The following is a 25,289-nucleotide window of genomic DNA, read 5'->3' on the forward strand; positions in this document are numbered from 1 at the left end:
ACTAGCATGTGTTTTCTTTCTTATACCCATGAAATACTTATGGCTTTGGGGAGATCTGGAGCTCCTTCCCCAAAACAGGAAATGCAGTTCTAAAATGCAGCACCCTTATTTGTCTCCTGATGCAGATAGGTGAAGTTCCCAGAAGACCAGTGAAGGCACTGGAATAATGTGGGAAAGACTGAGGCCACAGTTTAGGCTTTTTGTCACCTTCTTGGTCTTTAAGGTACATTTTCTACACTTTCTTATCTGTGTTATGCATTCTGGATATATAAAAGAGGGAGGGAGCAACCTTAGAGGATACCATTTCATAGACAGATCCTCAATAGAATATAAAGATGGAGGAGATAGGTCATGCTCTTTCTTTTCCTGTCCTGTGACATGAGGCTGTGTCAGGGAATAAAGGGATATGGCTGGAGGGAACTCTCTGATTATTCTTTGCTGTTAAATTGACTGCCTTCAGCAGCATCAACGCTCATGGCTATCTGACTGCACACAAGGAATGGGAGCAAGCCCAGGTGACAAATTAATTTGGTTTTAGACAAAAGAATGGCTAAAGATTTTCACAGTTATGTTTAACATACTTCCCTGGTTCTGTTCTACAAGCCATTTGCTCTTTCCTCCAAATATCTTCTTGCAAACAACTTAATTTAGAAATGCTTCCAGCACCTGTTGTCTGCATGGACTTGTCTTTTGGAGCATTTCTTTTATGTCAAAGATTGTCTTACTCATGTTTTTCAGAATGGTGTGTAGCTTTTCTCTTTCAAATATGAGATCAGACTTTTATAATGCCAAGAGCCCTCTAGTCCTGTGCAAGAGCTGAGTAAACTATGCATATTCTATTCTATTCTATTTTATTCTATTCTATTCTATTCTATTCTATCCATAAACCTCCCCTACCAGTTTCTACCTCAATGCCTTCCCATAGCACACAATGCTACATTATTAAGAATTATTTTATGTGGTTGGTTTAATCCTCAGACTAAGCTGAATAATGCCTAGGAGAGAACTGTCATAATGAGACAGTTTATATTATAGAAAGCAAGCGAGGGCCTTTCATGTGGAAGGTGGGGAAGCTCATCATCATCCTGTAAGCACTTTGTACAGCTGCTGACTGGCCTGCAGGGAGCCACAGTTCAAGCAGGCATGTTTAAACCTTTATTAAACAAGTCTTTTGCATTCCTATCCTTAAAACAGTTTCCAGGTCCTTTCCACAGGTCACTTGCCCCTTCTTCAAAATCTCTTCTTGCATACCACTTCATTTCTGAATGTTATATTCTGCTGTTCCAAATATTTTGACATAATCTCTTAGTGAGTGGAATGGTTGCCCAAAAAGCTGTAGAACTTCTTACATCTCTCCCCAGCACACCTGAAGAGTAAGATCCTGAGAGCTGAGTATGATCTGATATTCTGTAGGAGAAAAAAACCTCAGAGCAGAAAACAGATTCAGGGCATCATCTGTTAATGATAATCAGAGCCATTATTGGGGTACAGAGACAGGACACTAATGTGGCAGTCCATTCATGTCTAGAACTGAGCAATAATTTCTTTCTTTTTCTCCAGAGTTCAATCCTTTCCTTTTCTGTCAATCACCTACAGTGCCTGGAAACAAAGCTAAGCAAAAAACTGCCATCAGAGTGCTTCCAGACTACCCCTCTGTTTTGCAAGTCAACATTGTCTCCCTCCTCCATTCTCCACAGAATCATATAATTACAAAATGGTTTAGACACTATTGGAAGACACCTTTAAAGACCACACAAATGGAAGACACCTTTAAAGACCACCTACTACAACCCCCTGCAATGAGCAGGGACATGTTTAAGTAGGTCAGGTTGATCAGAGATCCATCCAACCTGGACTGGAATGTCTTCAGAGATGGGGCATCTACCACTTCTCTGGGCAACCTGGCCCAAGGCTTCATCACCCTCAATGTAAATAAATTCTTCCTTGTATCTAATCTGAATCTACCGTCCTTCAGTTTAAAACCATTACCCCATTCTTGCTCTAAGGCAACAGTGGTAATAACAACCAACAGCAGAGTGCACAGAGCAGAAAATAAACCCTCAAGTGACTTAATTTGCCTTGGACATTTATTCCTCATGGGACTTGGCACACTGCCATCAGTGCTGAGCATGCCAACAGAAAAAGATCTTTTGGATATTTATTCCTTTCTCAGACCCTTCTAGAACTGATGGATGTTTATATTGAAGGAAACAGACCAAGTCTAATATGAAAACCTCCCAACCTTCAGACAGTGGCAAAAACCTTTGAGCTTAGGATATTAATTCCTGTACCAATAATAAAGGCAGCACTGTTTCTCACAAGGTAAAACAAGTCTGAGAAGGAGAGAGAACAATTAGCCAAAGCTAGGAACCAAACAAGCAGTTTTGTTTGGACTATGAACAAAGCACAGTGGGTAGTTCTGGCCCATGCCTGTTATGTCAAACCTCAGTAGCTGCAGGTACTGTATCCACTTTCCTATACACTGATACTGAAAATAAAAGGCTGCAAAACTTAGATTTGTTTTTCTCTGTGGGGAGTGTAGAAAGTCCTAGTCTAGAACTCCTTCATTGCCAACATTCAAATAAATGCAATATACATATTTTTCAAGCTCACTGGACAGTGAATATCGTAGGTACATGTGATTGAAATAGGAATTAAGCAAGTTAATTCAGTTGTCTCCCACCAGGCCCATTTTCATCACTGGTGGCATTACAGCTATGATATGTGGCTATTTTTAGCATTAGTAAATAGCAGTAGGACTGGTCTGTGGCAGGTGTGGGAGGAGCAATGGACTTCATTACCTACGTTGTTAAAAACTCCTTATTGAATCTTATGAAATCACTCCGTGCTTTCCTCACCTACAGAAAATAACTCCCATCACTCAGAAGCTCGCAGGGTTTGATTTAGCGAAGTTCTGAGACGTTAAACCAGGACAGCCGCCTAGAATGGCTCACAGGAGCTGCTGCTGCTGACGGGCACACATTCGGGGACATGACCGAGCTCCGGGGCCTCGGCTCGCCACCGGCACTGCCCCAAGCCCAGGCAGGGCCCCTCGTGTCCGTGCCCTCACACGGGCTCTTGCCATGCCTCTGACAACGGCCCTGGCAATTACCAGGCTTCGTGCGCATTGAGCGGTCCCATCTCATCGCAGATGTACGCAATAAGCAGTACCAGACGCCTCAGCATGCCCTTCCTTTAGACCTGCAATGTGTAAGAAAATGAAACTTTTTCTGCTCTCTTGGCTAATAATCCATTTTATTATAGGAGACGCTCCATTCGTCCCCGTGTGCAAGAGATCCAAGGGGCAGGTGGAGGCACACGGGGGAAGCAGCTTTTCCCCACACTTCGCGCTAATTTAAAGGGCACCGAGGCAGGTCGAACCCGGGCCTTAGGCCGACCGCTCCAGGCCGGGCGATCCGTGAGGGGGCAAAGGACAACCCCGACACCGCCCCTCGCTCCGCCCGCCCTGTCCAGCACTATCCGCCCTGCCAGCCTCGGCCGGGCGGGCGCAGAGGCACCGGCACCGGCACCGCCCCGCGCCCCGCCCGACACCGGCACCGCCCCGCCCCGCGCCCCGCCCGGCACCGCCCGCCTGCCGGCCGCTCATGCGCGCTCGCACCGGCCTCCTGTTGGCTCACTTCACGCCCCCTCGCAGAGGGGAAAGAGCCTTAAACAACGCAAGTTTGTTCTTCTCTACGTAGTCTTTGGGCAGATACTGACACTTTCGCCTCTGGTATAAAAGACGTTTTTATTATTTTACAATGATTCATAGTGCTTGTGGCTGAAATGCAGGGTGGAGAGCCCTCCTTGGCGTTTTGTCCCCCCCTCGCTCCCTCCGAATAGGTCGGCCCGGCTTTCCTGCCGCCGGCTACGGAAGGGGCGGGCATGGCCGAGGGTCAGCGCGGCCGCCGCGGCGAAGGCGATCTTGCCGCCATGGCGCCGCCGCCGCCGGTACAGACCCGGCTCCCGGACTGGGACGGGCTGAAGCTCCGCGTGCGGAACCTCATCGCCTCGCACCGCGTCATGATCTTCAGCAAGAGCTACTGCCCCTACTGCAACAAGGTGAGGCGGCGGCGAGAGCCCGCTGGGCACGGTCCCCCGCGGGCCGTTCCCTCGAGGCAAGCACGGGCAGACCTTGGCCCGAGGGCGCCCGCTGGGCCCGGGCACGGCGCGGGGCCGAGGGAGGGCGGTGTGGGCATGCGGCGGCCCCTGCGGGCTTTGGAGCGCGTGGAAGTGGCGCTGTGTCCATCCCGCTCCAGCAGCACGTGCTGGAAAACCGCTTGCTGCTCGAAACCAGGCGAGGTTCCCTGGCGTTCGTGGAAGTGCTTAGGGTTTGCCACGGTGGGAGGTGGATGTGTGGCGAGTTCTGCACAGTACGCTTGTTCCTCAGCTCTGCAGCTGCTCGAAGCTCACGGTGCTGGCTGTGTTCTTTCCTCGCTGGAAATTTGGGTACCACGTTGGTGTTCAGCTTGGACAAAGCTGCTCTGCACGGAAGGGATGAGTTAAGTTTTCTGCCCTTCCTAGATTTAAGGAAGGTTGTCTCTGTAGCAGGTGCATAAGTTCTAAATCCTGGTTGCAGCGTGTGTTTAAAAGAAAAGTAAAGTAGTCTTGGCTAATTGTAATGTTTAGAGAAAAATATCTTTTTAGCCCTAATTGTACACCAATGTACACCCATTTGCTATAGCTAGTAAGCCAAACTCATTAAAAACTCAAGGCCTTCATTAGAATTTTATTGTACCAGCACACTGGTCATAGTCCACACAGGACCTGAGGGTTTGTAGGCCTTGGTTACCTTGGATAATTACATAAAGTATGTTATGAAATTTTATTTCTATCTCACACTATGATATTTGATATGGCCATTGTGTAAGAACATAAGTGGAACTGTTGGATCAAGTTCTGGTGTTCCTCAATAGAACTGATAACCAGGAACATACTCAGAAACCTCACTCCCATTTCTGGGTTAGATTTAGTTCTGGGAAGGGAAGAGATATTAGGACCCCCTTGCAGGAAACTGAACTGAATATATCCTATCTCATTTGCAACTTAACTGAGGTTTTGGGAAAGGAAACTTCTGTGTTTGGGAAGATCAACCAAACGAGTGCCTTCTAAGAACTTTTTGGCAGACAGTAAATCAGAGTACATAGCTCAAATCCATCTTAACAGCTTACTCGAAGTTTCAGTAAATGAAGAGTTGGAGTCTTGCTCCTGTCTAGTTCAGCTGACAAAAATGTTATCTTCTGCTGAGGAAAAATAATTTCTTGAGGACTTCAGTTGCCCATTGAGAAATACCTAGTCATGCCTGTCAGTATTGCCCTGTGTGCTTTTAGTGCTTGTGATTGTAAATGCTGATGCTCATGGCACTCAGTTTCGTGAGTTTGAGATCACATGATGGCACTGTAACTTTTTAAATCTTGTGCCTTTTTCCTTCATCTGTTTGTGGTCTTGCAGAGGCTCTAGACTAAGACAAGAAGGGGAGCAAAAACTTGTTTGTAGTCCAGTAATTAAATTCCAGATTTTTCTTTCCTGCATTTTTTCATAGCTTCTCCATTAGGCAGATTGCTTGCTTCAGGGAAGCAATCAGATATGAGGAATATTAGGAATATTATCCTTACTGTCTTGCAAAGGGGAAGAATGAACACGGGGGTAGGAGGACCCTCTGTCATGGCCCTTTCTAGGAGGGGGATTTGAAAAATGCTGTGTGAATTTTTGTGAAGAAACAGGTCATAAATAGGGCTGGGGGAAGAAGAGGTGACTGCTCTGGTAGGCAGATTTCCTTGGCTTATTTTCCTGCTTGGAACAGAACAGAAAGGTAATATAACAAAGAAAATGTGGAGAAGGGGTGTAGATTGCCGACAGAGAATTAGAAGAAGAAAGTTTAGGGAAGAAGGAATCCACACATGAGACATCAAGTGATAAAACAGAGGAGTATCTGTAACACTAAGGGTATTAAAAATCCCTCTTACTAAAGACTTAGAAATTAGTGAAAGGAATGGGAAAACAATGCAGGATTCTTGTTAGCTGATCAAGTCTATAGAATTAATGAAGTGGATATAATTTGGAAGTGTAGTTACAGCTTGGGTACTTAGACTGTAATCACATAGTTCTGAGTTCTTGGACACATATGAATAGTGTGCATTGTATATCTTTTACTGTGGATGGTTGTTAGCAGTGTGCTTTTGGTAGGATTAATAGAAAAAGATGTTTAGTGCTCATGGTCTGAAAGTACCTAATTTGGGTGTGGAAAGAATTCTCCATTTCAAGTGGAGGTAGCCATGCTAGAAGAAAATTAAAATGGCACTTTTCTTTAGAAACACAACTGCAAATAAATTCCCTAAGTGAATTATGTAGGTGATTGTATTCAGGTTAGCTAATAGCATGACTTGGCAATTGTGCTGTTCTTCTGCAAATGCAATTTGTTGTTCAACTGCTTTAACAGGGCAGTGGTGGAGAGGGGGTAGTGGTAGAATTACTTCCTTGTCATAATTTAACTTGGCTGTTTCTTCAATTGCTTAGCAGCCAGAAAAGATAATAAGTAAGATAGAAATGCATAAAGAAAACATAGTTTTTGAGCATGAAAAAATGGCAAGGCTGAACACTGTGATATGTTGATACTTTAGGAGCAACAGCTGTGATTGCATCAAGTTACTGGTTATTTTAGTTATATTTTATGCAATTACAGATTACATTCTCTGTCCTCGGGGGGTTCTGGCCAATTCAGCTGTAGCTATTATGGAGTGTTAGCTGATACTAGAAAAAGCAGACCTCGGACATACCATTATTATTTTATGATGTGAAGCTGATCTCAAACCTGCTTAGCTTTCCTAGTGACAGAAAGCATCTCTGGGAAGCATTTCCTAAAGCTAGACTAATTTCTTGGTTTCAGAGGAATTATCTATTGTTTAATAATACTTGGAAGTGTTTCTAGTCCATCACTTGTGAAAACTGAAAGGGTTTAGTAGGTAACTGAGGCCATTGCATTGGTGAAAAGGGAAGTAAATGCTTGTATCAGTGACCCTGCAACCTTGTATCCCACCCCAGACATTTGAAGAAATGATAGTTCTGTCTTTGGGCTGTAAGAAAATCTCCCACTGCACTGCTGAAGTTTCCAGTGGGGTGTGTGTGTGAGACACACGAATTTCTTTGCTGGAGTTGGTATTAGTTTTATTGGGTTCAAAGTTTTCAGTGGACTTTCTTTTTCATTAGTTGGTCTAATAACTCCTTTAATCTCATTTTAATTTTGGCTTTTACAATGCCAGATAGCAGTGAGTTTTCTGGTTGTGTTCCCTAGGGAGATTTACTTCCTTTTCATTTCAAAGTTGTTTTCTGGTAAATGCAGTTATTGCTGAGTGCTCCAGTGAGTATTTCCGAGAAATCATTTCCTGTTCAGCTTATCTTGATATTAGTCATGATTAGTGTGTTATCTTTCTACTCCTCCTAATCATTTCCTTCTCCAAACCAAAGTCATCTATTATCTCTTGCCTGCATTGAAGATTTTGTAACTGCTCATGTGCTTGCTATGATCCTTCCTTCAGTTTCATTAGCACAACACAAGTATGATTTGTTCATAAGTGCAAAGTGCAATAGTTACCTCTAATTAGGATGCTGGTGTTTGTCTGATTTTTTTTCTCTCTACTGAGTACCTTCAGTAGAGAATAAAGGTGGTCTAAATGCCTTAAATCTGTCCTTTCTTGAGTGTAATCTTTCTTGGTTTAGTAATGTTCTGTCCTGTCCTCCTTCGTGCCAGCTGCTGTTGCAATGTTTTGGCAGAGTTTTTTAAAAAAGAAAACAAAAATCGGTGAACGCTTGCCTGTTACTCCACTGCTTTGCTGCAAACTAAACCAGCAGCCAAGCAGCTAATTTTCTAATTTGCCTCTGCATTCTTAACACTTCCTAGCAGCAATCACTTTAAGCTTTGCTCTTTGGATCTTGCATGGCATTTACCTTGGGGTTTGTAACAGCAGATGCAGAACAGGAGGTCTGGAGTGGTTCCACTGCTGTTTCCCTTTCATTCTGCCTGTAGCTGTAATCCAGGAGGCAAGCCTGAAGGTAATGGTGAGCTTAGGACAAAAAATTTCAAGGATCATCTAGATGGTTAGAGGACTGGAGGATCACACACACTGAATGTGTCAAGGAAGAGCTCAGTTTGTTGACCCTTGGTAAGGCTGACTGGAAGTTTGTTGCTGCCTTCAGCTGACAAGTGGGAAGACAATCAGATTGTTATTCAAGTTGCAGAGGGAAAGGAGAAGAACCAGCAAACATGAGTTGCAATGGCAGACACTCCAAAGGGATAAAATGGAAGTTCTTTACTGTGAGGATGGTCAAACATTGAGCCAGCCCAGGGAAATTCTGGTGTCTTTGTCCTTGTGAATGTTCCAAGTGAGAGGACAGTGCTTGAGCAATGTCATCAACCTTCACATTTGGCTCTGCTTTGAGCAGGGAGTTCATGCAGGTGGCTGAAAAGGTCCCTTAGAACTTCCACTATTCTAAACCTGTAGAACCAATATAATCAGTTACAGAGGCAAAGCTTTTTTTTTTGAATGTTACAGTTGATATATGATGTACTAAGAAACTTAATTTGTTGTTGGTACAGAATACAAAATCTTCTTGTTTGCCTGCATAAAGCTGAAACTTAATCAGAAAACACTGGAATACTCAGTATTCAGTATAGTAACAGTGTGAGTCACAGCAATATTAAAAACATTCTATTCCCTGTGTGTTAGACATCTTTAAACTTACTAGATGGGCCTCAACATACACTTGATGAAGCTCTGTCAATAAATTTGAGGTTCCTCAGAAAGCTGATTTTAAAATGTTCAGGCTCCATGCTGGCAAGCGAGTCCATCCCCAGACATTCAGTGATTCTTGCTAGAGCTGTTTTCAAATGCCAGCTTCACAAAAAGTGTTGCTGTAGAAATCTTGTTTCTAAAAGGTTGCCTGGTTTGAATCAGGTAACGATACATTTTGTCCATCCAGAACTGAGGTTAAAAAAACACCCAGCTGAGTGCTGAGTACTCAGTATTTGGAACACGTTCCTTCTTTCTGCAGCTTTTTTTTTTTTAATTTCCTTGATAGCATTTTGTTTTGCTTATTATTCTTTTTTTTTCCTTAGTATTACCAAGGAATCTTGCTGCTGCTTTATCTCTCTTCTTTGGTTTTTTATATGGCAGTCAGCTCCATGGCTTTTGGTATGTCACAGGTGGAGAAGTCAGCAGCTAAGCAAACTGTATCTAGAAGCTTTTTCTTAAGGTAATGGGACTTGTTTTGGAAGGTTAAATGCTCTGGCTTTAAGTGAGGAACACACAAAACATAGAGCCAAGCTGCCAAAGCTGTGTGGAGCCTGTTCCCCAGAGCACAGGAACTGAGCCTTAGAGGTGTCTAAGCAGGGAAGTTGTCCCCTGAGCTGAGAAACCTCTGCACTGCCGTGGTGTCTGTTCCTCTTGCAGGTGAAGGAACTCTTCCGCTCCCTGCGAGTGGACTACTATGCTCTGGAGCTGGATGTAACTGGTGAGTAGCAGAAACAACAGTGTATCACATGCTGCTGCTGAATGTAACTAAAAATGAGTGATTCCTTGAGCTGCATGATTCCTTAAACTGTCCTGAACTAACTGGGGGACCTGTGAAACAAGTAAAATACATTTTAATATATGCAGAGATAAAGGCAATTAGGCTTCAATGTGGTTTTTCTACAGGATGTGTTTTTAATATAACTGAAGGCTTTGACTGCAAAAACCATCAGGTGATAGAGAATGTGAGATCTGATTTCTGTCCAAGGAGCTATGGCTTCTGGGGAATAAGTCTGTAATTTTTTTTCCTGTTCCTGGTTCTCTTGTGGCTTCAGGTGAATTGTTAATGTTTGACTTGGTATGTTGGTGACCTTCTTTGGGAAACGTGCTGAGTCACTGGAAGGAAGGGCAAATTCCAGTAACTTGGCTGCTGCCAAGTTTCAAGTTGTTTTTTTCCTTAAAGCCCAAGCTGCTTTAGTTTTAGGACATGTGCAGTGCCTTATGTGTATACAGACATAATGCACATAGCTTTTAATGTAGTTCTAGGAACAAATAGTTTCTTATATGGTTTTTACTGAGCTCTTAAATGCACATTTGGTAAACTGTTGCGTGTCTATTCTTTTTTTCTGCACAAAACTTAAATTCCCAATGTTTTTTTAAAGTTCTAATGCCTTTTTGAAGTTTTTACTTTTGCCTGAGCAATGTTTGGGAGAAATGTACCTATTTATTCATCTCTTCTTAGTTACTTTTGCTTCTTATTCAAGTTGTCATACTGTGAATTAATTATAGCCCAAGATATGTAAAGTACAATGCACAGACTTTTTTTTTTTCCTGGAATTACTTCTAATTAATAATATATTTCCCTTGCAGTTGCTGTGATTACTGATACTTAGTAGATATAATCTTGGAATAAAAAGATTTTAGTCAAAGTGATTACTGTAAATCCCCATTCCCACATTTACTGCTGAGAGATCTAAATTGAGCCTGTGTGTAGGTGCTGATGATTCAGATGGCAGGTGAGGTCAAGCAATGATAATTTTAAAACTAGAAAGTTTCTGACAGTGTGGTGGGTAGAAAAAGGAGGAAGGTAGCTTTAGGGTAAGTAGAAAAGCATGTTCATACTTCCCTTACCCATTGTCTCATAATACAAAGCTGCTGGGCAAAATTATGTTCCTGTGCACAGAACATACTCCAAAATAAGTTCTCATGAAAGAAAAGGTGTCTGTGTGATCTTCTGTGATAGCTGGAAAAGAATTTTTGTGTAGTGAACACTGTAGTGTGTAGCAACAAATGTGACACTGTAAGAGATAAAAATCCTTGAAATAGAAGAGCTAAACTCTTACTACTTCAGCATTACTCCATGCTGTAGAATTGTGGCTTGAAATATCAATTTAATTTTTGTATTTAAGCCTGCTCCTTTGAGAAGTAGTTTCTGAAGACTTGCTTATGTCCAGGAAACCTGCAAATGGAATGTTTATAATAAAATTGTTGTCTTGGCAGGCCTACAGTGTTCACAGTCCAAACCTTTAATACTTCAGGTTGTTCTAAAACCTCTGTTCCTGAAATCTGTTTATAATGTACATATCTCTTTTATTCTTAGAGGATGGAGCCAGTATTCAGCAAGTATTGGCAGAGCTGACCAACCAGAGGACAGTGCCTAATGTATTTGTGAATGGAACTCACATTGGTGGCTGTGATGCAACATACCAGGTAACCTGGCTTTAAAAATCAGCTGGAAGTGGACAAGAGTGAGTGAATTTGCTGTTTGGTTGTAGCTGAATGTTGTGTGACACAGCAGACTGGGTGACGTCAGTCAGAGGAGGCAGTGTTATCAGTTGTTTGCTCAGAAACATGTGTGCCAATTTGATTATTTATTTCTTTTTCTCTCCCAGGCTTATAAGGATGGATCACTGCAGAAACTCCTTGGGGATAACCAAACCATTACAGAACCCTATGAATATGATCTCATTATTATTGGTGGTGGCTCAGGTGGACTTGCATGTTCTAAGGTAGGATGTGAAAATGACATTAGAGAACAGGTGGTATGTAAAACTTATTCAAAAGTTACTCACTATTAATTATATTGGTATAAAACAGTCTATATTTTTATGAGTATTACTGTTCAACTTGTTAATTAATGAACCAGTAGTGGTCTAGTAATGTGCTTACTTAGGGGATAAAGGGACCAGTTTGTAGCCAATGTTTATTCAGCTCTTGATCCTAATAATAGGTTTTAGTTTTCTGGCTGAGGGTGGAACCAAATGTTTTTTAACTATCTCTTCTGCATGTGTAATACACAGGTGCTTCCAAACAGTAATCTAGAAAACTTAAGGGCTGCTGTTGAAGCCTTTTGACAGTTTAGGACTCAGTATCACCATTCATCTAAAATTAAGTGCTTCCAGCAGTCCCCTTCAAGGAGCTGCTTCCCTCTTTAGTTCCCTTTTTAGGTGCTTTCTCAGAAAGGGAAGCTGAGATTGTGTAGCTCTTACACAATTAGCTGTTTTTCAGAGTGTCTCAGGACCTAAGGTCCAGATTCGGTTTTCCCTGCTACCCAAGGGATTTGGACACATGCTCCCATCTCTCAGAGGCCCTAAATTGTCAGTTTATGTCTTGGGCAGGGTGAGGCTCTTCTTGACAGCCTTGACACTTGCTGAACTATACAGCCAAACATGCAACCTTCATTAGAAAATACAAAGCAGGCAGGAGGGGCTGACAATGCAATTCTTCAGTTGGCCAATTGTGTATTTTTAGAATGTTCAGATCTTTCCTCACAGTACCTTCTGGGACATCAGTTGTAAACTTGGTGCTAATTGCCAAATTGTTCAGAGTAGCATTCACAAAATATAAGCCAGCCAGCTAAACCTTGTTTGAGGCAGGATTGCAGTTGATGTTCTTAAATAGATTTGAGGCACCTAGAAATTTGATTTAAGTGCTTGAAAAATCAAACAATGTGTACCTGGTAATTTCTTGAATAGAGGAATAGGCTTATTCAGGTTGGAATGGACATGAGAAGAATATTTAATGTAAGCTTCTTGCTCCAAGCAAGGTCAGCTGTGAAGTCACCCAGGACTGTGCAGGGACTCATTCATTTGGAATAAGCATGGGTGGAGATGGCACAGCCTTTTTGGGAAACCTGTTTGATTGTCCTCGTGGTGTGAAAGTTCCTTATATCCAGTCTGACTCTCTTGTTTCAACTTAATGCCATTGTCTTTTGTCCCTTTGCTACTTGGCCATTGTGAAGAGCCTGGCACAGTCATCTTAATGTACTTCTCATAGGCACTGGAAAGTTGCTCTGGTGTCCCCTCCAAATTCAGTTGTTCTGCAGGTTGAATGTGTCCAATTCCCTTGGCCTTCTCATAGGTGGTGTGCTCCAGCCCCTTGAACATCATGGTGGTGCTCCATTGAAATGTCTCCAGTGTGTCACCTTCTTTTCCATGCATGAACATGCCAAGTCAGTTCTGTTCTTCTGCGTGGAAAGCAGAGCTAACAGTTTAAGTATTTCTTTAGGTGGGGTAGATGAGAATCACAGGCTGCTGAGCCCATCATGTACCTTTTTCAGATCATGGCTTTTGACAGGATAGGGTGATCTTGATGTAGCATTGAACATGCAAGGAGCCATTCAAAGTTTGGAAAAAAGTCAGTTCTTGAGGGATTTCATTTTTTGTCTAGAGGTGGAGACAGAAGAGCCATGTATGTTAATGACTAACTGGTGAAGGTAGAAAAGAAACCTTCTATTAGTGCTAAATGTATCCTGGCTATGAATGAGTGGACAGACTTGCTTTGTTCAGTAGTGCTGACTGGTCTTCTCCATCTTTTATAGGAAGCTGCTGCCTTGGGAAAGAAAGTAATGGTATTAGATTATGTTGTTCCAACACCTCTTGGAACCTCGTGGGGTAAGCTTTTTTAATCTTGTATTTGATGATGTTTGAGTACCAGTGATACATACTGAGATGTTACATATGGATTTTCTGTTCTTAGGAATTGAGGGTAAATTCCTGTAATTCTGGTACACAGATAACATGAGTTATTTGCCTGGCATGCCTACTGCTTTTATGGATAGTTATTTCTGCTTTGGGCATTGCTGTCTCTGTTCTCTGTCAAGAGTTTTTCTAGCTTTGATCACTTTCAAACCATGTGTGGGTAGTGTGTGTCCATGCATGTTCACATTCTAATGTTTGTGGGAATATTTTGCTTTTTAGTTCATCCAGTTCTATATTGTAGACAACTGGTAGGCTCCCTTTAGAACAGTGACTCCTTGGCTATGTATGTCTCACATTTTCCTAATTAAGGGCAGCTGCTGGCTGACCTCATTAGTGATACTGGCAGCTGAAAATGAGTAAGAAACTTCAGTGAGACTTCTCTTGAGTCAAGGAATGGATGTGCTCTTGTAGATAGTATTTCAAACACAGGTATATTTAAATACACATAATAGATGATACTAAATTGTAGAAACTCTAGGCTTTTTACCTTGCTTACTTGGCAACCTGACTAAAATCTGAAGCCTTGTGGAGTAAGTAACCAGGCTCTATGTTTGACATCCTGTACCTATCTTGGGCCAGTGAGCCTAATAACATCTTAAACTGAATACAAGTTTAGTGTGTTTCATTGTATTCTAAAATGTCCCTTGCAACAGAAATTTCATGTTACTGTATCACCTCCCTGAGTGATATAGTGAGTATACAAAGTATGTGCCAGGGAAAGCATACATGGCATTAATGGAAGCAATAATGTGATTCTTTCCATCTTAGGACTTGGTGGCACGTGTGTAAATGTAGGTTGCATTCCCAAGAAGTTGATGCATCAAGCAGCACTTCTGGGTCAGGCACTCCAAGATTCAAGGAAGTATGGGTGGCAGTATGAAGAACAAGGTTGGTAAGAACAGAGGGAAGACCATGACTGTACAGATGAGATGCTGAACTCAAGACTGTTCTTGTATTTGGACTTAATAAATTAGAGGCAGAGTTCACTACTTTTTTTAGGTGAATCAGAAGGTGTCCTCCTCCTTGAGTCATAGATATCTTTGGGGTTGAAAGTTAATTGTGTTTTGTTCCCTGTATTAACTGAAATAAATGACAGAACTTCTAGAGTGGGTTTAGCTCAGATAGTAACAAGTCACATAAATATTAATATAGTAGAACAAGACCTTAATATGTATCCTCATTACTGATAATGATGTTTTCTTAGCATGATGTACAATGAAGAAGTTAATTTTTTCTTATGGTGCACATTGCACTTTTATGTTCTTAAATATTAGTGTCTTGTTTCAGTTAAACACAACTGGGAGACCATGGTAGAAGCAGTTCAGAACTACATTGGTTCTCTAAACTGGGGATATCGAGTGTCTTTGAGAGAGAAGTCTGTGACATACCTCAATTCATATGGAGAATTCGTGGAACCACACAAAATCAAGGTATACTCTGCATTTCAAATACTTAGCTGGGAGGGGAAAACTCATGTTCTAGAACTGCCTTACAAAATTCAACACCAAAAAGGCTTCATCTTGACATTGCCAAGTTAGGTCAACTGAAGTTAATAACTCATTTGTGAAGTTCCTGATTAAAATAATTATTGTGCCTTAGTATCTGCCACAGTGTTTGCAAACCTAGTTCTGTAAGAGTGATGTGGATATGTGTAAACCTGTGTCTTGTAAGAATAAAGGAAGGTGGTCTTAGTCTTGTACCTTCATGACTGATTTCAGCAGCCTGAGTGAGGAGGGGGGGAAAAGAAAGGAAACTCCAGCTGTGTGATTTTGCAACTTGGATAATCCTCATACTAAAGCATAAAAACTATTGAAATTAAATTTAGATTAAGCGCTTGCATAAGAGCTCTGCTAGAACCTTGTGCTGTATCAGCATACAAATTAAAGTGTCAGTTTGGCAAGACAAAGCTTGTTCTGCCAATCTTGCTATAAGTGAGCATACTGAAGCAAGGTTAACCTAGAAGTGCATATTGAAGGCAACTGTTGCACTCAGTGGGTGTAATTGTTTGCAATATCAAGGCTGAACTACTTGTGTTTTAAACCAAGAGCTCAGCACTGAAAGATAATAGTAAAGTCAATTTACCTTGTGTACCACCTGTTCAAGTGTCCAAGCCACTTAAGTGTCCTTAATAAATGAAGTAGAACAGAGAGACTTCCCAGGAGGAGGCTGGACTAGATGACCTCCTGAGATCCCTTCCAACCTGAATTACCTGTTGACTCAATGGGGAAAATGTTTCCCTTCATCTGTGATGGAAAACTAACAAAGAGCAAGAATGAAGGTCAGATTCTGGGAGAGGTGGATTGGCAAGATGGAATTTCCAAAGACCAAGGGTCTTTAGAGTTGAAATTAGTTAGAATTCATGCAAGGTTGGGTCTTAAGCCCTCTGAACTGAAATCATGTAACTTGTTACCTTTTTTTTTTTAATTACTTTTTTTTTACGTTAGCTGAAGGACTAATTCATGTTATGCTGTCCCTTGCATTGCATTGGCCTTTTATTGTGGGGATAAAGGGGGTGTCTTAATTTGTTGTGGCATTTTATAACTCGGAAGTCAAGTTCTCATGAGTAATCCCATCTAACTTAGTAGTTAAAATGGGCATGATTCAAAGAGTAAATGATTTTAAGTGCTCTAATGGAAGAAAAGCCTGATAGTTGTTTAAACTTGTTGTTCTTCAGTGACTTGTGTGGCATCTCTAAATGCATTTGTTCTTGTTTCAAACTGCTTATTCTTGATTTTTAAGCATATCTACAATAATTAAGGAAAGGATTACATAATTTTTATCTCAAAGCATATGAAAATGTCAGTCTTAACTGTGTCTTCATCAACAGGCAACTAACAGAAAAGGACAAGTAACCTATCACACAGCAGAGACTTTTGTGCTGGCTACAGGAGAAAGGCCAAGATACCTGGGTATCCCTGGAGATAAAGAATTCTGCATTACAAGGTGAGATGAAAAGACACAAAAGACTGAACTTGTCTGCTCTAGTGTTTGCCAAGTCAAACAAGCTTGTCTTGGAAGGACCTTTATAACTTAGATTTCTTCTCTTTTCTTCAGTGATGACCTCTTCTCCCTGCCTTACTGCCCTGGCAAGACTCTGGTTGTGGGTGCTTCCTACGTGGCCCTGGAGTGTGCAGGGTTTCTGGCTGGCCTGGGGCTGGATGTCACTGTGATGGTCCGTTCCATTCTTCTGCGGGGCTTCGACCAGGAAATGGCGGAAAAGGTCGGAGCCTACATGGAGACACACGGCGTGAAGTTCATCAGGAAGTTTGTACCTGTTCAGGCAAGTGCTTTCTTCTCTTAACACATCATTGCTTTGAACAGCACATGTAAAATGCAGGTGTTGTCTGGGAAGGCTTTGGCTCTGTGCAGAAATAAATGTTTTATGAGACTGAGCTTTTTTAACTGCTTAATGATAGATTAGTAGGTCGAGGCTTGAATGACAATGGAAGTGAGCTCTGCTGCTTCAGGTCATTCTAAGCTTACAAAAATTTGCACAGGTTGAGCAGCTGGAGCAAGGAATGCCAGGAAGACTGAAAGTGACAGCAAAGTCTACTGAGGGATCTGAAACCCTTGAAGAAGAATATAACACAGTAAGCATGTCTGGATTTGAAATAAATGGCTATTGATGCACATGAATAGTATTCAAATACTTTTTCTTGAACAACTTGAAGGGAACTCCTCCTTAGAAAGTTGTTCATGTAATTTACTGGCAGAAAAAAAAAGTGGAAATTCACTATTTGTCTTTAGTTGAACCCTGTCAGCCTGGAGTTTAATTCATATAAACAGTGTTCTTGCTTGTTTTTGTTTTGGCTTTTCTGCCTGTTACATCTCTAAAACAAGTTGTACCTGGAAGAGAGTTATTGGTGGCTCTTTCAAATTTTGGAAAAAACAGTGTGGAAGGCATTTTATTCATATGCTTCAGTTTTTTCACTGAAAAACCAAATTAAATCTTATGTTATACTTCTCTTGTGTAAAGTTATTGCATTTAATTTTGGGTTTTTTTTAGGTTTTGCTAGCCATTGGTCGTGATGCATGTACCAGGAATATTGGGTTACAGACAATCGGTGTCAAAATCAATGAGAAGTGAGTATTACTGAACTCCCTAAAACCACTAAATGCAAGGATTTTTTTTACCTCTGTAAAAATAGCTCATGATATTGGTGGTCTTTTAATTCCCACTCTTATATATGACAATTATGTGAACCTTTGAAAACTTTTTTGTTCTGAATTTGAGTATAATTGTCCATTAACTTAATTTCTTCAGTATGTACTTTGTAAAATATTCTGAGTGAATATGTACTAGTTGGTCATTGTGCTGAAAGCACAGAGCTCTATAATAATCAGGTGAAAGATTGTGAGTCCAAAGATGTCTGAGTAGCTTGACTGCCATCAGCCAGGCACCGTTGTTCATGTCTGAACTGGCCCACTGAATACAGACTTCAGCACAGTGTCAGAGTTGGAGGTGATTGATGCTCTGAAGAGTTTGCAGCTGAAGTAAAAAGGCATAAAGATATTTAATGAAATGAGCTCAGTAGTTAGAGTTTCTCCCCTATCTTTTTACAGAGATCTGAGAAAAGTTGTGATGCTGAATTCTGTGGTCTTCTGTTTGTTTTAAAGGAATGGTAAAGTCCCTGTAAATGATGAAGAACAAACCAATGTGCCTTATGTTTATGCAATTGGGGATATCTTGGATGGAAAGCTTGAACTTACTCCAGTTGCCATTCAGGCAGGCAGACTGCTGGCCCAAAGGCTGTATGGGGGTAGTTCCAAAAAGGTAAAGCTATAAGCAGACAACTTCAACTTATTTCTCAATAAGATGCTTTTTGCCTCAAAACTGCAGTAACATGAGTTAATTTATCCACTTACCTGTTGACTCTACAAGTATTTTGTAAAAAAGAAAAAAAGTTCTTATATAACTTTTTCTGTTATGTAGTGTATAGAAGTTGCATAGTCTACATATGATTTTTTTTTATTTTTATTTTTAGTGTGACTATATCAATGTACCAACAACAGTGTTTACCCCTTTAGAGTATGGCAGCTGTGGGTATCCTGAACAAAAAGCCATAGATGAATATGGAGAGCAAAACTTGGAGGTAAGAACACACAAGATTACACACAAGTCAATTAACTTGTAGCTTGAGGGTGTTTTTTTTGGGCCTTGCTGCTTTAGTCTCAAGACATAGATTTACAAGATTAGAAGTTTAGACAGGTAAAACTGTTGTGGCTGTGTTTTCATCTGGCCAGCAAGGTTATGGACTCACAGAAACCCAGGACTGGATTGAATGACATTAGAATTGTGCATAACTATTTGCAGGTGGCTGAGAGAAGCATTTCACCTCAGGAGGCCAGACTTGGGTTGCAGAGCTGTAGGAGTGGTTTTTGTTATCATGAATTAAAGACTTTTATTGCTGAAGTGTACCAAACTCCTGGGATGAACTATTTTCTGCTGGTTCACTCTACTTGAATTGTGAATTTATTTTTTGCTGACCTAAACATATGTCTATAGTAGTAGTGGGGATAACTTCCCCATTTTATGGTAATTTCTGGCCTCTGCATATCTCTAAGGAGTTATGAGGAAGCTGCTTGCATGCCTTGTGTTTAATTTCTTATATCTTTCAAAGTCACTTGACATTATTGAGCTTCTGCTGTTACTGTTTTGCATAGTATGTTTAGACTTATACTAACTGGATATGAATTTTGTACTTCTCTTTCTGAAAGTCTGATTTGCAGCTACTGTATGTTGTAGCTGTTTTTATCAAGCATTTCAATCAGAGCTACATGGTTTGAGTCAAGTCTTCCTCTGCTGAGTTTTGGAGTATGGACTCTGTGGGCTGAGTGGAAAAAAATTACTCATCTCGTTTATTATGGACAAGAATATAGTGGGTTAAATGTCAAACTACCTATTTATAAAGATAATAAAAACCTGACGAATCAATGAAATTCTAATCCTCTTTTTCTTGTTTTTCTCCCAGGTTTATCACACTCTGTTCTGGCCACTTGAATGGACAGTGCCAGGCAGAGATAACAATACCTGTTATGCAAAGGTTATCTGCAATAAACAGGACAATGTAAGTAGCAAGATGGATATGCTGAGGGTATTCTTGAAGGGGAAAGAACTGCATAACTACTTTATTTGAAGTAGTTAATTTTTTCTTAAAGACTCTGCTATTGACCTGCTTGCATAACATTTTTAGTGTAGTGGGAGTTACACACTAGAGCTTTTGTCAAACTTTGCCTGGTACTGACTCATATTTCTCTCTCACCTGTTCTGCAGAATCGTGTGATAGGACTGCATGTTCTTGGACCCAATGCTGGTGAAGTTACCCAAGGTTTTGCTGCTGCAATCAAATGTGGTCTCACCAAAGAATTACTTGATGAAACAATTGGTATCCATCCTACTTGTGCAGAGGTAAGAAAGGGAGAAGGCACAGCCTGATTTAAAACTGCTCTTGAAGGCAGTTTTCCCAAGAGATCAGTAGCCATGTGGATGATGCAGGCAACAGTAAATAAGCTCTTGTTTTGGTCTCTTACAGGTGTTCACTACAATGGATATTACCAAATCTTCTGGCCAGGACATCACTCAGAAGGGCTGCTGAGGTTAAGCCTGCTGTTTTACTTGTTTCCATGTTGTGCACTCTCGGTCCTGTGGAAGCTCCAATACATCCAAGTGCTTTGCAGCAGTGTAAAGGTTTGCATCAGTGCCACTGTGGGTGCTGCAGCTGGGAGTGGTGCCTTGGAGAGGCTTCCTCAGCACGAGTTGTGTTGCACATGGAGCAGTAAAGCAGCAGAGGAATCTCAGACTGTGAATCCTGACTTTGCCTGGATTAGCACTGCGGTGCTTTCTTGACGTTGTTGCTCAAAATCTTCTTGTGAGGTGAGCTACAACTGATGACTGCCAGGCAGGGCTGGGAGCTTCCTGTCTAGTCAGATGACTGAACTCCTCCTGAAGGAAATTCTTAAATTGCACAAATTAAAGCTAATGCTTCTAGTTCCAGTGTCTTGTACAAATGCTTGAAATAGATGACAAATACATAATTGAGTGATTCTTGCCAACAGTTTACAGTTGACTGATTTATCTTTTTGATGCATTTTGTTATACTTAATTGTATGTTCAGTTGAGACAAGATGGCATAAATAGGATGCAGTGTTGAGCAGTGCAGTTCAAGCACTAGTCTCCCATCCCAAGCAGTCTAAAACTTTAGAGTAATTAACCGAAGACACCATTGTTGTTCACTTTCACAGTTTTTTGACCTCAGGTGACATCATGTCTTCAAAATAAAAATTTGATTTGTAGGTGTCTTGTGTGTCAAGGCTAAAGTGTAAGTACAAGGCCATGTCAGTTTGTTGAAATCTGGTTTCAGCTCTGTAATTTAAAACCTCACAGAACCCAGAATTCTATCTGTGCTGTTATGTGGAATGCTGAAGTCTTGGAGAAGCAGACTCTGTCCACTGACACAGCAGGCATGTGGACTCACCCCATGAGTGAGGCAGAAGGTATTGTACAGAGCTGCTCTGATTCATGTGGCAGCCCAGGGCAATGACCTGCTGTGCTTTGTGTAGTGTTGTGTACTGTCAGTACTTTGAAGCTCTCTTCCACCCCTAGCATTCTGTCCTGGGGGAATTGTGCTTGAATCTGGCTCTTAGTTTTGTCAAAAGAGCTGTTTTGAAAGACTGTTCTGAACATTGTATGATAGTAACCAGTTTTTAACTATTTAATCTGTGATCTACCGTGGCATTTGAAGTTCAATAAACAATGCATACAACACTCTGTGGTGTCTGACCTCATGATTTCTGTTGCCTGAGATTTTATTGGGCTTGAGTTATGTTTTGTATCCCATACAGTAATAAAACCCCCGTGGATTTGTGCAAATTGTAATCTTTTAAATGGAGAAACAAGTTCTCTTGTTACTCCTGGGGGCTTGTTCAAGGTATCAAATGTGCTTCTGTTTGGGTATACAGAATTGAATTTAGGTGAGTTCAAACTTGAAAGATCAGTTTTATACCATTTCTGTATATTCCAGAAGATTCTGAATACCTTGTATTGTTTAACTGCAGCACAGCTCAAAGAGGCTCAGTAGAATCTAGGTGGTATTAGCAGCAAATCTTGCTCGAGTTCAAGTTTAGTAACTCTTGGAGACTTTGGGCAAAACCCAAAGTCTCAGTAGCACTGCAAAATACTTGACAGGGGAAATGCCTGCTGAGCTGCAGGGGCTGCTTTGCTGCAGAGGAGTTACTTCTGGTCCAGTAGAAATGATGACAGACTGACTGGGAATAGCAAAGTTTACCTGGTGTAGCCCTGCTGGAGAGGAAGTGAAGGAGGAAGCCAAGTCAATGAGTGCTAATTCCTGAATTTGCTATTAGTAAGCACTAATTGAGTTTTATTTCGAATTAAGATTTGATTTGCAGGTTCGTGTTAATTGGTCAATAATTAGCACTTGCATATCTGTAACAGTGTCCTAATTGCAGATGTTCCTTTTGTCATGCTTGCCCCAGCTGTCAGCTCTAGGTGATACACAGCTGGTGGCATCAAGAACTTTACAGAGTTACTCTTTAAAGCTTTCAACTCTCCAGTTAAAGTACACAGTAAGTAGCTTATAGCTGGAGGAAGTGAGCATGTCACTTGTGTTTCAGTAGGCTCACGTGTAAAATAAAATGTGCTGTGACAACAAGTCATGGATCAAAGCCAAAATTTTAAGGTGGACAGTAGGTGTTAGAGAAGAAGGTGAGATCTGAGAAGTGGGACTTGTAGCAACAAAATAATATCCTGAATTTGGGTAGTAAGGACACTCCAGCAGTGGCATTAATGGCAAATTGGTGTTTACATTTCTGTTGTCATAAATGTTGTTGAACAAATTCTGAAGAGCTGTTCTGTGTTCTTAAAACACTGGTATTTATTCCTGCTCTAATACCAGGGAAGCTTTTGTAAGCTGTAGTTGAAAATGCTCAGTTGTGACTGAATTTGTGCTTAGCTGCTTGTCTAGATCACTGATAATTATGGCACTCTGTATCTGAACTGGAGCTCTTGAAACAGTGGATGAACAGCAAAGCTCTGTGTTTTTTAAATTTATTGGTGAAATTTATCCATTTCAGGTCCAGAAGTGGTTATGATTATAGTTATTGTAAACATTGAAGACAATCATCAAATTAGTAGATGGCTTTCCACATAGCATAAGTTTTAATTATATCTTGAGCACTGTAATTTATCTTGAGTAACACAAGCAGCTAAAGTTGGCCTGTGCAAGAACTGTGGGGGCAAGTAAGAGACAAAAGGGGGAGCTGAATATTCTGTAATAAGCCATGCAATGCCAAAATTAGACACAAAAGACTTTTCCTGGGTAACTGAACTGTTTAAAGCTTCTGATTCTCACAATTCCCCTTGGAGCTGCTTTTGACAAAGACTTGAAGTGTTTACCCTTTTTCAGCACGGCAGAAAATTGAAAAATAAGGTTGGGTTTTTTCCTTAGCTCTAAACTGAAGTTAAAAGTACATGTTAAAATCCTGTGCTTGTCAAGCCTTCCCTGAATATTGGCAAGGGAAAAATTCCTGGATGTGCCTTACAAGAGTTGGGAACAATAGAGGAAGGAAGGATCAAGCATTTTAACTAAAAATAGTAGTGGATCTATTGAATGTCATGTGCTTTGTGGTTCCTGCTCTGCAAGGGGAGAAATGTTCAAATTACCAAAATCAGCTGTAAAATTGTGGATGGATATGAATAGAAAAGAAAAAGGTAACTCTTATCTAGAGGTTCAAGTAGAGATAGCAGAGTTTGGAGGTGTTTTGACCTGTAGTATTTTTTACTAGCTTTTCTTGAAATAATTTGCCTTTTTACATTGTGTACAGTTCAAACGTTATAGTGGTGAAAACCTAAAGACTTCTAGCTTCCACATAGAAAAATTTGCCTTAAAAGACTTTTAGGAAAATTTATTGTGGGCTTTGCAACCATTTAGCAGCTTTGTGGGTTTGAGCACTGAGGGGACAGAACTGTTATTTCTTTAGTTAACTTGGTTAAAAATTATTACTGCACTCTTTTCTGAAATACAAGAGTTGGGGGCTCTGTGTGTGCTGTGGTGTGTAAGGAATTTGGTTTGTCTCCCTTTGGCACTCCACCCTGCTGGGATGGAATTGCCCTCTTGGTGCTGCTGCACCTGAGCTGTGCCTGAGGGGGCTGAGCCCACAGTGACCCTGAGAGCCTGGACAAGAAACTCCCTGTGAGCAGCACTTGCTGTGCTGTGTGCTCCTCACAGGGGCTGGTGGCTGTGGGCAGAGGCTGGCAGGGCTCACCACTGCTGTTTCTTGTAAAAATGTCACTCCTGGGAGCCTGGCACTGAGTCACTTGTGTAACCTTCCCTGGACGTGCTCTGACTTGGGGCCTGCGTGCTGTGTGGGCGAGGGCAGAGCAGGGATGGGGTCTGGGCTCTGGGCTCTGGCAGCTGGGATGGAGTGGGACTCATGGGGCTGGAGCTGGGCAGCAGGAGGGCAGGGAGCCCACGCTGGCACAGGTTGGGCAGAAGGGGAAAAAGAGTGGTCTAAGGGGAAGGATTGATTTCACTCACTTCTTGTTTGCCTCCCTTGCCTCAAGCAGGATGAAAAACTGTGATAAAGCCCATACCAGCCAGTGGTAAAAATGCTTTGCTGGGACTGTAGCAGCCAGGTTTGTTGCCAGGTGATGTTTCTGCATGTTCTATCTTTTCTGGGTGTAGGTAGAGTCCAGTGAGCAGACTGAGAAATAGACTTTACTATGCACAGTTCCATTCCTTTGCAGGAAGAACTTCCTTCAGCTTGATTAAGTCTGTTCCTCTACTCATCTGTCCCTGTTGACAAGATTATTGCTTCTCCTGTGGGATATGAGATCTTCCTACTCTTTCCCCAAAAAAAGGGGCCCCACAGTTTCCCTGGAGCAAATGCCCCCTGCTTTAATTCTCTGCCCCTTCCTCTGTCACTTTCCAGACTTTCAATTACAGCCCAATTGCATTTCTATTGCTCTTGAATGTTAATATTATTGACCTTTGCCAATCCCTGCCCTCCTCCCAGCTGAGGGACAAGCTTGAAAAGGATTATTCCCCTCGAAGGTGATGAAAAGTGCTCCTTGATTGCCAGATTGGCATCTCCATAACATTCAAGGTCTCTGCTGGGCCAGGGAGGTGGAGGAAAAAAGCTTGGGAACCAAGCCAGCCACTTCCCACGTTGGATGAAGCATCATTAAACAGCCCCTTCCCTTCAGGCTCCTGTTTGTCTCTCCCTCTTATTAAAGGAGCTGAGTTTCTAAATTAGGAAGCCTAAGATTCTGCTGTTGAGATGTTCACATTTAATTTATTTTGCACTCTACAGGAGCTGAAGTTCATCTCGCTGATCCCGACCTCAATCAGCAGGGAATGCAGACTTTTTAAATGTGTTTGTGCCTTGTACTCAGGTTTGCTAATGTGGGCTGTGACAGCAGAGGTTAAAGCTTTGCTTTGTCTTGCATTTGCAGTGTGACTGGGTTGGTTACTTAACATCTCCAAGGATAAGCTTACATTGCATGAGTGAGAGGATTAGTTGGTGTTTGCACAGCACTCCAGAGGTCTGAAGTGAGATGTGTTAAAGGCAGTGTCACCAGCAGCATCCATTTGACACAGAGCTGGTTCTGGCTGGGGCCTGCAGCTGTGTCAGGTGGTGCTGGGGGCCCTGAGAGGCTGAATTCCTGCATTTCCCTATGCCAGTTCTGTAAGCAAGGTGAGGTGGGGTAACCTGGGATGGCATCACTGCCCACCAAGCCCTCTCATTCTGCCTCCTCTGGACAGGGAAGGAAAGCACAAAGAGAAAA

At 41.6% G+C, this 25,289-nt stretch overlaps 1 protein-coding gene and 1 long non-coding RNA gene across 3 annotated transcripts; one reads left to right on the top strand and one right to left on the bottom strand.

The window, feature by feature from the left end:
* The first annotated feature begins 3,647 nt into the window (after positions 1 to 3,647).
* On the top strand, positions 3,648 to 21,251 carry TXNRD3 (thioredoxin reductase 3). 2 transcript variants are annotated; one of them, XM_054640288.2, is made up of 17 exons: positions 7,505 to 7,554; positions 7,965 to 8,049; positions 9,447 to 9,507; positions 11,107 to 11,216; positions 11,399 to 11,515; positions 13,327 to 13,399; positions 14,255 to 14,374; positions 14,774 to 14,916; positions 16,314 to 16,429; positions 16,541 to 16,766; positions 16,984 to 17,076; positions 17,493 to 17,569; positions 18,104 to 18,260; positions 18,472 to 18,579; positions 19,459 to 19,554; positions 19,761 to 19,895; positions 20,020 to 21,251. In XM_054640288.2, the coding sequence occupies exons 1-17, from the start codon at positions 7,520 to 7,522 to the stop codon at positions 20,080 to 20,082; spliced, it is 1,815 nt and encodes a 604-aa protein (XP_054496263.2). In that variant the 5' UTR covers positions 7,505 to 7,519; the 3' UTR covers positions 20,083 to 21,251. The 2 variants fall into 2 exon arrangements, with proteins under 2 accessions (XP_054496261.2, XP_054496263.2); XM_054640286.2 differs by lacking the exons at positions 7,505 to 7,554; positions 7,965 to 8,049 and adding an exon at positions 3,648 to 4,062.
* On the bottom strand, positions 3,730 to 8,519 carry LOC129125047 (uncharacterized). Its single transcript, XR_008534924.2, has 2 exons — positions 7,945 to 8,519; positions 3,730 to 4,569 (listed from the first exon to the last, which is right to left on the bottom strand). It is a non-coding gene; the product is annotated as an uncharacterized LOC129125047 (long non-coding RNA).
* Positions 21,252 to 25,289: the final 4,038 nt, after the last annotated feature.

This window comes from Agelaius phoeniceus, chromosome 11 (genome assembly GCF_051311805.1).
Source record: "Agelaius phoeniceus isolate bAgePho1 chromosome 11, bAgePho1.hap1, whole genome shotgun sequence".
In the NCBI taxonomy this organism is placed as follows: Eukaryota; Metazoa; Chordata; class Aves; order Passeriformes; family Icteridae; genus Agelaius; species Agelaius phoeniceus.